This window comes from Garra rufa, chromosome 3 (genome assembly GCF_049309525.1).
Source record: "Garra rufa chromosome 3, GarRuf1.0, whole genome shotgun sequence".
NCBI lineage: Eukaryota > Metazoa > Chordata > Actinopteri > Cypriniformes > Cyprinidae > Garra > Garra rufa.
In genome coordinates, this window is record NC_133363.1 from 8,860,596 (window position 1) to 8,873,828 (window position 13,233).

General features: G+C 38.2%; 1 protein-coding gene across 3 annotated transcripts in view; it reads right to left on the reverse strand.

The window, feature by feature from the left end:
* LOC141330873 (myotubularin-related protein 13-like) overlaps positions 1–13,233 on the reverse strand; it is a 202,736-nt gene that overhangs the window by 104,509 nt on the left and 84,994 nt on the right. For all 3 annotated transcript variants that reach the window (XM_073835655.1, XM_073835654.1, XM_073835653.1), the window contains exons 7-9: positions 4,228–4,360; positions 3,761–3,869; positions 3,536–3,649 (exon numbers count right to left, since the gene is read on the reverse strand). In XM_073835655.1, coding sequence (XP_073691756.1) covers positions 3,536–3,649; positions 3,761–3,869; positions 4,228–4,360 — 356 coding nt within the window. The remainder of the gene's footprint in view (positions 1–3,535; positions 3,650–3,760; positions 3,870–4,227; positions 4,361–13,233) is intronic.

Consider the following 13,233-nt stretch of genomic DNA (forward strand, 5'->3'; position numbering starts at 1 on the left):
AAGGCTTTACACAGAAATAAGTGTCTTATCTAGCAAAACAATCAGTCGTTTCTAAAAAAGCTTCAAATTATATATACTTTAACCACAAATGCTTGTCTTGCACTAGCTCGCACACAAGAGCTAGTGCAAGATAAGCATTTGCAGTTACATTATACATTACAGTTTAATTTTTTAGAAAATGATGTTTGATTGCTAGGTAAGACCTTTATTTCTCGGCTGGGATCATACAGAGCCTTTTGAAGCTGCACTGAAACTGCAGTTTGGACCTTCAACCCGTTGATCCCCATTGAAGTCCACTATAGGGAGAAAAATCTTGGATTGTTTTCCTCAGAAACCTTAAAGGATTAGTTCACTTCCAGAACAAAAATTTACAGATAATTTTCTTCAGCTGTAAAGAAATTATGTTTCTTGAGGAAAACATTTTAGGAATTATCTCCATATAGTGGACTTCTATGGTGCCCCCAAGTTTGAACTTCCAAAATGCAGTTTAAATGCAGCTTCAAAGGGCTCTAAACGATCCCAGCCGAGGAAGAAGGGTCTTATCTAGCGAAAAGATCTGCCATTTTTTAAACAAATTGACTATTTATATACTTTTTAACCTCAAATGCTTGTCTTGCTCTAGCTCGCACACTAGAGCTAGCGCAAGATAAGAATTTGTAGTTAAAAAGTATAGAAATTTTATGTTTGTAGAAAATTATGTTTGGTTGCTAGGTAAGACCTTTATTCCTCGACTGGGATTGTGTACAGCCTTTTGAAGCTGCACTGAAACTGCAGTTTGGACCTTCAACCCGTTGATCCCCATTGAAGTCCACTACATGGAGAAAAATCTTGGATTGTTTTCCTCAAAAACCTTAAAGGATTAGTTCACTTCCAGAACAAAAAATTACAGATAATTTACTCACCGCTTTGCCATCCAAGATGTTCATGTTTTTTTTTCTTCAGTCGTAAAGAAATTATGTTTCTTGAGGAAAACATTTTAGGATTTCTCTCCATATAGTGGACTTCTATGGTGCCCCAAAGTTTGAACTTCCAAAATGCAGTTTAAATACAGCTTCAAAGGGCTCTAAACGATCCCAGGTGAGTAAGAAGGGTCTTATCTAGTGAAACGATTGACCATTTTTTAAACGAATTGACCTCAAATGCTCGTTTTGTCTTGTCTCTGCATTGCGCATGCATAGTCATAGTTTATGTGTAATCCGAGTCAATAAAGTTCTTCAACCTCAAAATCGTCAAACATCGCCGTTTTACCTTTTTTTGTAAAGGGCATTTGATCTTCTTTGCATGTTCACTTTGTAAACACTGGGTCAGGACTTCTGCAGCAATGTAGGGCGATTTTGAAGTTGGGGAAGAAAACGTGAGAGTTTTTTGACATACCCTAACTGTTTTGAAATGAAAAAACAGTTCAAGCAGACATAGACAAGACAAGCGTTTGAGGTTACAAAGTACATAAATAATGAGTTTGTTTCGAAAATGACCAATCGTTTTACTAGATAATACCCTTCTTCCTCAGCTGGGATTGTTAAGAGCCTTTTGAAGCTGCATTCAAACTGCATTTTTGAAGTTCAAACTTGAGGGCACCATTGAAGTCCATCATATGGAGAGAAATCCTGAAATGTTTTCCTCAAAAAACATAATTTCTTATCCACTGAAGAAAGAAAGACATCTTGGATGACATGGGGGTGAGTAAATTATCAGGACATTTTAATTCATGAGTGAACTAATCCTACAGTGAAGCGTGAAGATTTCTAAGTAAAAGTACACAATCCCAAGTATATATGATCTGGCTTGGGTCATATCTGAGTAATTATCTCCAAACAAATCGTTTTTCAAGATCACAGGTTTTTTCCTCTTTCTTATAAACAATCTTACACAATGAATGAAAACAATGTAATTAGTCACTTTTGGCACCATAAATAGAATTCTATCATTACACATCTGTTTTAATGTTAATTTGACTTTTTAAATGTGGATTGCAATGACGCACGACTCGGGTTCCTGTTCGTGTTGGTAATTATTGATTGTCAGAGAGTTTATTTTTTAACATAATCTGAGGTTTCACTTAGTATTTTAGCACGAAATCAGTTTGAGACGCATTTTCTAGGTGCAATGCATGAACTGAAGGTTGACAGATCAACGACTAAGGAAATCAGAACATGCATGGTTTTGACACTCATTTTAGAAGGTCAATGGAGATTTTAGTTATATAGACAACCTAATTAAACATCCTTTTAATGAAATTTTAATGCAAATTAAAATTGTAGAAAAAAAAAGTGTGCATTCTATCTATAGTAAAAGTCAACATTACCAAAAGTAGACATGAGTGTTTTCCATTGGACAACAATTATATACAAGTTTTATATCGTATAATCGTATTATCTAAAAAAAAAAAAAAGCCCCTCTTCAACATATTTAAGAATAACTCAGATCCAAAGCACAGTGGTGTAGGACAGATGAACCTTTTATATTTAGGATTAGGGGTTTCCTTAAATGTCTGAAGGTATTTTAACATACTATACAGTTGAGGTCAAAAGTTTACATACACCTTGCAGAACCTGCAAAATGTTAATTATTTTACCAAAATAAGAGGGACCATACAAAATGCATGCTATTTTTTTTATTTAGTACTGAGCTGAAGAAGATATTTCACATAAAAGATGTTAAAATATAGTCCAATAACAGAAAAAATACCCTGTTTATAAGTTTACATACACTTGATTCTTAATACTGTGTTGTTACCTGAATGATCCACAGCTGTGTTTTTTTTTTTGTTTAGTGATAGTTGTTAACTTATTCCTTATTTGTCCTGAACAGTTTAACTGCCTGCTGTTCTTCAGAAAAATCCTTCAGATCCCACATATTCTTTGGTTTTCCAGCATTTTTGTTTTTTTGAACCCTTTCCAGCAATGACTGTATGATTTTGAGATCCATCTTTTCACACTGAGGACAACTGAGGGACTCATATGCAACTATTACAGAAGGTTCAAACACTCACTGATGCTTCAAACAGAAATGCAATGCATTAAGATGCATTTAGAATTTGAAAATTAGGGTAAATATTATTTGAATACACAAAAATGCTGAAAACCAAAGACTCTGTGGAACTTTTTCTGAACAACAGCGGGTGTTTTATCTGTTCAGGACAAACAAGGATCTCATGAACAACTATTACTAAACAACAACTATAAAAATAAATCAGGTAACAACACAGTATTAATAAATCAAGCGTATGTGAACTTTTGAACTGGGTAATTATTATAAATTCAACTATTATTTTCTCTTGTGGACTATATGTAAACGTCTTTTATGTGAAATATCTTATTCAAGTCAGTACTAAATAATGTATGATCCCTCTTATTTTGGTAAAATTTTGCAGATTGTGCAAAACTTTTGACCTCAACTGTATATAATTTTTATTTTTATTTTTTTTTTTTGGCAAATGTTTAAAATAATAGTAATAAAACACATGCATGCTATGTCTACTTAAATGTGTGTGTAACCATAACATAATGTGTGTGTGCAAAGTGTATTTTTTTACCATGGACAGTGCTTTTTGAGTATTGTGCAACAGGGGTTCAGGGAGCTGGGAGAGGTGTATACACTCCGGTATTTTAATTGTTCCTCCATCAAGGTCAGCGATGATCACATCGAGCTGTAAAAAAGAAACCAAAACCCCTTCAGAAATTACCGGAATGGTCACAAAGCAACATTACCAGAATCTGACCACCTGTTTAAGGCAGACTGAATAATGTCTTGAGCTCACCAGCTCTTGGATCTCGCTCTGGAACATGGAGTGCACACCGATGATAAAGGGCGTAGGCGAGCTCAACACCTCGAGCAGTCGAGATGGGAGGACGGGAATGTAGGGGTAGCTGCAGGCCAAATGAGAATTAGGCAACCACCATCATCACGTCAAAAGCAGTCAGCAGATGTTAACATCAGACTGTTCTCATTACATACCAAGCACGAAAATAGTACATACTGTTGCGAAAGACTCTAAAAATAGAGCGATTTGCAAAATTACAGGCTTATCATTTCTGAAGAGGACATATTAATTTAAGCTTTCTTGGCGGGCTTGATTTGATACAGCACTTGTCCTAGTTTTCATGCAAAGCACTTCCGATTTAACTAGATTTGCTAATAATGTAGCTAATGAAATAAGATGCTGTTATCAAGGCAACTGAAGGTCAATTATTCCAGTTATATAAGTAACAGTTGATGTTGACCCACCTGTACTTAAGAGGAAACATGATGGACTCTAAGGCACGGCAGGCCTCTCCTAGTCTCTGATAGCTGGCGGAGTGGAACAAAACCTTGTGCTCTGTCAGAACTGCACAGAAGAGACTAAGAACATTCTGGATTCCTGGAACAAATAAAAACAACACAAATGCACCATTACTAATGAAATATTTGCTCAGTAAAATTTTCTTCAAATCTATTCAAACATCTTTTCTAAAAACATGAGAGAGGTTATAACTGGGGCTAGGTATTGTCTGCAACATCACAATATGATATTTATCACAATACACAATACCATACAAAGTTGTGTATCTTGTATTAGAGCAGTTAAAATTAGGTGCTTTAAGTAGAATTCTCTCATACTGACCACTGGATGTTCAACATGGCATCTCATGGAAAACAAGGATTTGAAAATTAGAATTGTTGCTCTTTACAAAGATGGCCAAGGGTATTAGAAGTTCAGCAACACCCTGAAACAGAGTTACACTACAGTGGTCAGGGTCATACGGAGGTTTTTCTAAGATAGTTTCCACTCAGAACAGGCCTTGCAAGGGTCGATCAACAAAGTTGAGCACTCGTTCTGTGCGTCAGGTGCAGAACCCGGCTTCAAAAAACATATGCATGAGTGCTGCCAGCATTGCTTTAAAGGTTGCAGAAGTAGAAGGTCAGCTTGTCAGTGCTCAGACCATACACCACACACTGCAACAAGTCGGTTTGCATGGGCAACGTCCCAGAAAGAAGCCTCTTCTGAAGCTGGCTCACAAGAAAGCCCGCAAACAGTTTGCTGAAGACAACCTGTCCAAGAGCATGAATTACTGGAACCATGTCCTGTGGTCTGATAAGACTATAAGATAAGCTTGGTTGGCTCAGATGATGTCCAGCATGTCTGGTGAGGAGTACCAAGAAAACTGTGTCTTGCCTACAGTCAAGCATGGTGGTGGTAGCATCGTGGTCTGGGGCTGCATGAGTGCTGCTGGTACTGGGGAGCTGCAGTTCATTGAGGGAAACATGGATACCATTATGTACTGTACATTCTATAGCAGAACTTGATGACTTCCCTCCAGAAACTAGGCCGAACGGCAGTTTTCTAACATGACAACGATCCCAAACACATCCAACATGACAACTGCCTTGCTGAGGAAGCCGAAGGTGAAGGGGTGACCAAGTATGTCTCAAGACCTGAACCCTATTAAGCGCCTGTGGGGCATCCTCATGTGTAAGGTGGAGAAGCACCATGTGTCTAACATCCAGCAGCTCTGTAAGGAGTGGAAGAGGATCCCAGCAACAACCTGTGCAGCTCTGGTCAATTCCATGCCCAGGATGATTAAGGCAGTGCCAGATAACAATGGTGCTAACACAATATATTGACACTTTGGACAAGTTCACTTAGGGTGTACTCACTTTTGTTGTCAGCTATTTTAACAATAATGGCTGTATGTAGAGTGATTTTCAGAGGACAGTAAATCTATACTGCTATACAAGCTGCACATTGACTACTCTAAAATATATCCAAGTTTAATTTCTATAGTACTGTCCCTTGAGAAGATATACTAAAATGGTTGCTGAAATGTGAGGGGTGTACTCACTTTTGTAAAATACTGTACCTTCATATTAAAATGGAGGAGATGATCAGTTCACATGCGTCTTGCCACAGTTTCTCCTAAACGGAGGTGGTACAGCGATCTGTCACTCCGCACTAAACAGCGCCATTTTTAAATTTATTTTATTGTTTAAATTAGTGGTGGGCCGTTATCGGCGTTAACGTGCTGCGTTAACGTGAGACTCTTATCGGGCGATAAAAAAAATATCGCCGTTAATCTATTCTCAAAGTTGGGTTGGGAGCTGGGTCTAAACTACGCAAGATATGATGACTTTCACCTTGATATTTTAGCGCGGATGACGTATACCTAGTCGAATTGCACTGTAGGGGGCGAGAACGAGTCTTCAACTTCTGTGAAATAACCACATCAAATGAGACGTGCAGACATTGATGCAGTTATGAAGCCGCTTCAGGGCAGGTGCGTTGTTAGACCCTTTTTACTGGGGCACGTGAGTTATAATTTACTTTGATAATCCCGAAATAAAGACATTAAACTATATGCAACAACTGAATTGACGCTTCTAAAAGCAACGCAGTTTAATGGAAGACTATGTACGCTGATATCCATGCCGGTGCGCGTCTGTGTATTTAACGGCAACGCGCACGTCGTGCAGCCTTTTGCGCACAAGTACTTGGTTACACAAGTTTGTATAGGTAATTATGTTGTAAATGCAATTGTCAAGCAGTTTGTGATGCATTTTGGAAACAGGAGATGAGCGCCTGGTCTAATGCGCCACCTGGCCCGTACTCGAAGACTTACTTTTAGTCATTATTTGGGTAGCACACATATTCTGAATGCCTTCAGCAGAATTCAAATTAGCCATTTTAATCTAGATTAATCTAGATTAATTCCAAGATTTAATCTAGATTAATCTAGATTAAAAAAATGTATCTATGCCCACCCCTAGTTTAAATACTGTAATAAAATGGACAGAATTTGAAATCACAGACTTTGTTTCATTTGAAAAGTAACAAAGCACAAAGTGTTTTGCGATTTATTGGATGGGAGGCACGCTGCAATGTTCTGTTCAATAACTGAAAACTAACCTAAACTAATCAATTCTTGAGATTTAAGAATCCATATTGCTTCATAAAAACGAGAATTGATTAAAATCGGGAAATCAGTATTTTTTTTACTTAGCCCTGTTTATGCGTATAAAAATATTGACTGTTACCATGTAAAAAAAGAGAGATATTTTACTGTTTAAATTTAGTAAAATGAAAATTTGACAAGCCAACTATTTTTACTAAACAGAATTAAAGATTAATTTTATAGGGGGTATAAAACAAAGAGCTGGATAAAAGAAAAGTAACAGATTTTGTTTCAACTTAACCAAAAAAAAAAAAAAAAGATTTTTATTTTACTTTTCAAATTTAATAAACTTACAAATTGTTTTTTGTTTTGTTTTTTTAACTAAACTAAATTAAGGATTAATTTTATAGTGAGCATAAAACAAAACATTGGATTAGAGACAACTTAAAAAAAATGAACAGAAATAAAATAGATGTTCCACCATAGCATAGATGTTCTTTCCAAAAATGTTAATTAACTACTCTATTATGTTTAGTTAAGTTTAAGTTTTTATTACTATATTGCTGCACTCTTCCTATTGTTTTTTTTGGGCCAACTGTTATAATGGACTGTGTTTTTAGGAGGACTTTTCAACTAATCTACAAGTAAAACACTAAAACCAATATGAAAGTAATAAGTCCATGGTTTTATTTACTTATTTGACAAGTAGCTGTAAAATAACCAAGATAATGTAGAAGCCACTGGTTGTTATCAGTGTGCACAAACTGGGATCTGGAAAAATCTGGATTTGTTTCCGTTCTTTCACGTCATTCCATCAGTGAATCTGGTGCTAAAACAACACCAAGAATGCGTGCAAATAAACAACGCTATCAGCGGGTGCAATTCATTTGCATATCTATCTCTATCATGATGATGCAAAAAAAAAAAGCCCCGAGAATGGCGAATATGTAATGGAGACATAAATTATAACTCAACGGAAGTCGGAGAAGAGAGCGGGAGATAAAAGTTTACAGATCCTGTTTTTGTTTGTCATCAACATACCACTGAGGCTATTAATCATACGCTCGGCAGAAACAGAGACAGCCAGCTATTAACAGACGTATCCGCAGCGCTGCCGGGGTCAACGTTCCCATTATGTCTGTGTCAAACTCTGATACGCACCAATAAACAGGAACAAGATATGAAAATTCACACTGTCTGTCCTGTTGACCAAATACCTGAATCCAACAATGAGCAAAGAGAGGATGAAATGTTTAGGAACATGAAGTCAATTGCATACTTGTCATTCCACTCGACCCATTTTAGAAACGCAATAAGTCATCATGAATGTGTGACATGCTGAATCGTCATGGTCTGAGTGGTTTCTAGCATGTTGCCATACGATTGCTAAGGTGCCTACAAGAATGACTGCATAGCTTCTCCTAAACGTTCCTTGGAATCTCATTGTCATCTTCTACCCCAAAAATACAACAACACATTTCATAATCTTGTTTGCGAGGCATCCAGTAAAACTCTTCCTGACCTTGTGACATTTACTTATCTTTTGGAACGGCTACACATTTCTGACCCATGCACAGAAAAGGGATAGAAAACGCTGCAAACAATAAATACTGCGCCTTATGATGGCAAACAGGTTATTTTATCTTTGAATTCTCATGGTGAGGTACAGATAGAGTGGTCATTTCTATAACACCAAAATTGAAGACCCTTTGCAGGATAAAAACAAAAAAACAACCCCAAACCTATAAGCTGAGACAGAAACTTTTTCAGAACTTTTGCATTAAAGAGAAAGTTCACACAAAAATGAAAATTCTGGCATTAATTACTCACCCTCATGTCTTTCCAAACCCGCAAGACCTTCATTCATCCTTGGAACACAAATTAGATATTTTTAATGTAATCCGAGAGCTTTCTGACCCTTTGTAGACAGCAAATGTAGCTGAAATGTTCCCAGACCCAGAAACATAGTAGGAACATTGATAAAATAGTCCATGTGACATCAATGGTTAAATCGTAACATTATGAAGCTACGAGAATACTTTTTGTTCTTTATTCAACAATTCTAAAACATCAATGCCTTGAAGTTTATGCGAGCAGCTATTGGTAGTCAGTGCAAATTGATGAACAGAGGTGTGACATGTGCTTTTTTTAGCTTGTTACTGACTACTTTTGCTGCTGCATTCAGGATTACTTGCAGAGGATTGACTGAACTGGCTGGAAGACCTGCCAAGAGAGTGTTGCGATAGTCCGGGCTAGACAGAACAAGAGTTTGAACAAGGAGTTGTGTAGCATGTTCCAACAAAAAGAGCCTGAACTTCCTAATGTTGTACAAAGCAAATCTGTAGGCAGTTTTAACAATGTGGTTTATGAAATTCACCTGCTCATCAATCACAACTCCAAGGTTCCTGGCTGTCCTGGAAGGCGTTATGTTTGATGTGTCTAGCTGGATGGAGAAATTTTGATGAAGTGATGGATTTGCTGAAACCACAAGCAGCTCAGTCTTGGCAAGGTTGAGTTGACGGTGATGGTTCTTCATCCAGCAATATGTCAGTTATTGTCCGATCATCAGGATGTGATAAGAGGTAGAGTTGAGTGTCATCAGCATAGCAGTCATACGAAAAGCCATGTTTCTGAATGACAGCACCTAGTGATGCTATGTAAACACAGAAGAAAAATGGTCCAAGAACTGAGCCCTGAGACACCCCAGTAGCTAGATTTTGCAACTTTGACGCCTTACCCCCCAAAGATACCTTGAAGGACCTATCTGAAAGGTAAGATTTAACCACTGGAGTGCAGTTCCTGAGATGCATAGCAGAGATATGAAAAGCCATGTTTCTGAATGAGAGAACATAGTGATGCCATGTAAACAGTGAAGAGAAATGGTCCAAGAGCTGAGCCCTGAGGCATCCCATTAGTTAGATGTTGCGACTTGGACGCCTCACCCTCCAAAGATACCTTGAAGGACCATTCTCAGAGGTACAACTCAAACCAATGGAGTGCAGTTCCTAAGATGCATAGCAGTGATATGAAAGCCATGTTTCTGAAAGACAGCACCTAGTGATGCCATGTAAACAGTGAAGAGAAATGGTCCAAGAGCTGAGCCCTGAGGCATCCCATTAGTTAGATGTTGCGACTTGGACGCCTCACCCTCCAAAGATACCTTGAAGGACCATTCTCAGAGGTACAACTCAAACCACTGGAGTGCAGTTCCTAAGATGCATAGCAGTGATATGAAAAGCCATGTTTCTGAAAGACAGCACCTAGTGATGCCATGTAAACAGAGAATAAAAATGGTCCAAGAGCTGAGCCCTGAGGCACCCCGGTAGTTAGATTTTGCGACTTGGATGTCTCACCCCCCAAAGATACCTTGAAGGACCTATCTGAAAGGTAAGATTTAAACCACTGAAGTGCAGCACCTGAGATGCATAGCAGTGATATGAAAAGCCATGTTTCTGAATGACAGAACCTAGTGATGCCATGTAAACAGAGAAGAGAAGTGGTCCAAGAACTGAGCCCTGAGGCATTCCAGTAGTTAGATGTTGCGACTTGGACGCCTCACCCCGCAAAGATAATTTGAACGACCTATCTGAGAGGTAAGATATAAACCACTGGAGTGCAGTTCCTGAGATGCATAGCAGTGATATGAAAAGCCATGTTTCTGAATGAGAGAACCTAGTCATGCCATGTAAACAGAGAAGAGAAATGGTCCAAGAACTGAGCCCTGAGGCATCCCAGTAGTTAGATGTTGCGACTTGGACGCCTCACCCCCAAAGATACCTTGAAGGACCTATCTGAGAGGAACAACTCAAACCACCAACTCATAACCAAAGCAATGGACAGGGTAAAAAAAAAAAAAAAAAAACTGGAACTGGTTCTTGCCAAACTACCAAAGACAGTGCGAGTCCTGAGCGAGATCTAGTGCATGGACCAAAAGTGTGTGTAAACTTTACTGAGATTGGAAAATATCAACCACTAGACTAATTTAATTTCCAGTAACAGACAGTAGAAAGTTCAGGAAGGAATGGTATGCAATTTATGACAGTATAGTCCCAAAACTGATCGTCTCACCTTTAGTAACAATGAATCAAAACGGATACATTTCAAGTGACACAGGAAAAAGACACGGAAAACTTTAACGAAAATCAGAAAAGCAGTGTGCATGTTTCTGGTTAAAAATGAAAGGCCATCAACTGACACTTAAAACTGGAAGCATTCAAGTCAGATTCAAACCAGCAGCAAGTGTCAAAAGCTCATCCACAGTTTAGTAAACGTTGAAATCCTCTTTTAAGTTATTCTTGACTGCGTAACAATATGGTAAGGTATTGTTTTGATGCTTATCCGAAAAAGATTTTTCTTTTGCTATTTTCTTTTCATTCATTTTTTTTTTCTTGCACCCCCGACTCAAGAGTCAAATGTCGCCCATGCTAAGAGGTAATACTCAAACCATTGGAGTGCAGTTCCTGAGATGCCCTTTGCCATGAGGGTTGACAGGTGCATCAAAACATTTACATTTAGCCTTTTTGCAGAAGCTTTTATCCAAAGCGACATACAATTGGGGATTACATAAAGCGATTCATCTTGAAGAGGCAAACAGACACAGGAAGTGTTCCTAATACCAAGTTTCAGATATCAGCTACCAGCTAGAAAGAGAATAAATAAATAAAGAGAAAGACAAAGTTTTTTTTTTTTTTTTTTAATTAAGATGAAATCAAATAGTGTTGAAAGAGATGCGTTTTCAGCTGTTGCTTGACGATTGTCAGGCAGTCAGTGGTACGGATAGGGGTTAGCAGGTCGTTCCACCAGCCAGGAACAATGTAAGAAACAGTTCTGGCAAGTGATTTTGTGCCTCTCTGTGATGGTACCACGAGGTGTCGTTCACAAGCGGATCTCAGACTTCTGGAGGGAATGTAGATTCATAGTATTGAGTGGAAGCAGGCAGGCGCAGAGCCTGTGGTTGTTCTGTATGCAAGCACCAATGTCTTGAACTTGATGCGAGCCGCAACTGGCAGCCAGTGCAAGCAGATAAAGAGAGGTGTAACATAGGCTCTTTTGGGCTTGCTGAAGACCGGTCATGCCGGTGCCTTCTGAATCATTTGTAGACGTTTGATTGAGCATGATGGAAGTCCAGCCAGAATGGCATTGCAGTAGTCTAGCCTAGAAATGACAAGGGCCTGGGCAAGAAGTTGTGCAGCATGCTCCGTTAGAAAGGGCAGAATCTTTCTGATGTTATGCAGTGCGAATCTGCAAGATCAAGCATTCTTTGCAATGTGGTCTTTGAAAATCAGCTGCTCATCAAAGACTACACCAAGAAACTGTGTCAAAAGCAGCGGACAGATTCATTCAGGCAGATAGGCCATTCTTCAGGCCTCACACTGAGACAAAGGAAATGTGGATAAAGTCATTGGCAATGATGTCCTTTTATAGCCTGCGAGAGGAAACAGGCGTCTATATTTTGACAGACAAGTGTTCCTGTTTTCCTTTTGACGCTTCTTAAGAGCACCTGAAGCTGAGCACGGATGTTACTGCCACATAATGAAAGAAACAAGTTTTAGAACACTGCTTTTTATAGGTCACTAATGTTGACATAACCTGAAAATATGCAGTCTAACCAAGGACGAGCTCTGAGCCAGATAGGCCTGATTGTTGATAAATCTGTTGTTGATTCACACTGAAGAACAATAGAGATGAGGTAGAGCATAAATTATACAAAAGAGTTCAAGATGACATTTTTATTAGCTCATGTAGGTCGGCATGTTGCTGGGATATTACAGGCTTGGGTAACCTTAAGATCAATCCTAGAAGTACCGCATATCTGGGAGGATGAGACATTGACAAGATGCTTTTATCAGAGACCATGCACACAGAATGGTATTTGGGATGGTGTTTTCTCATCTGTTGGGTCAAAGACTATGGCGTCTTACAAACCCACTCGTGAACTTTCTATTGCAGGACAAAGAGCAGGTACTTCTAATCTTGACAGGCATCCAAGAAGGTTGGTTTGTTTCTTACAGACTTTTTGAGACATCTTGGAAAGCAAGAGATAATGTTTTTGCTTGAATACAGTCTGAGAAAAAACACTAGCAGTCAAAAGTTTTTGAACAGTAAGATTGAATGTTTTTTAAAGAAGGTTCTTCTGCTCACCAAGTCCTTTATTATTTGATACAAAATACAGCAAAAGTTGTGAAATATTTTTAAATAATTAATTAAATGAATTAAAATAGCTGCTTTCTATTTGGATATATTTTAAAATGTAATTTATTCATTTTTTTTTAGAATTCTTTGATGAATAGCTAGATCCGAATACCAGCATTTATCTTAAATAAAAAGCTTTTGAAACATTACACACTATACCATTCAAAAGCTT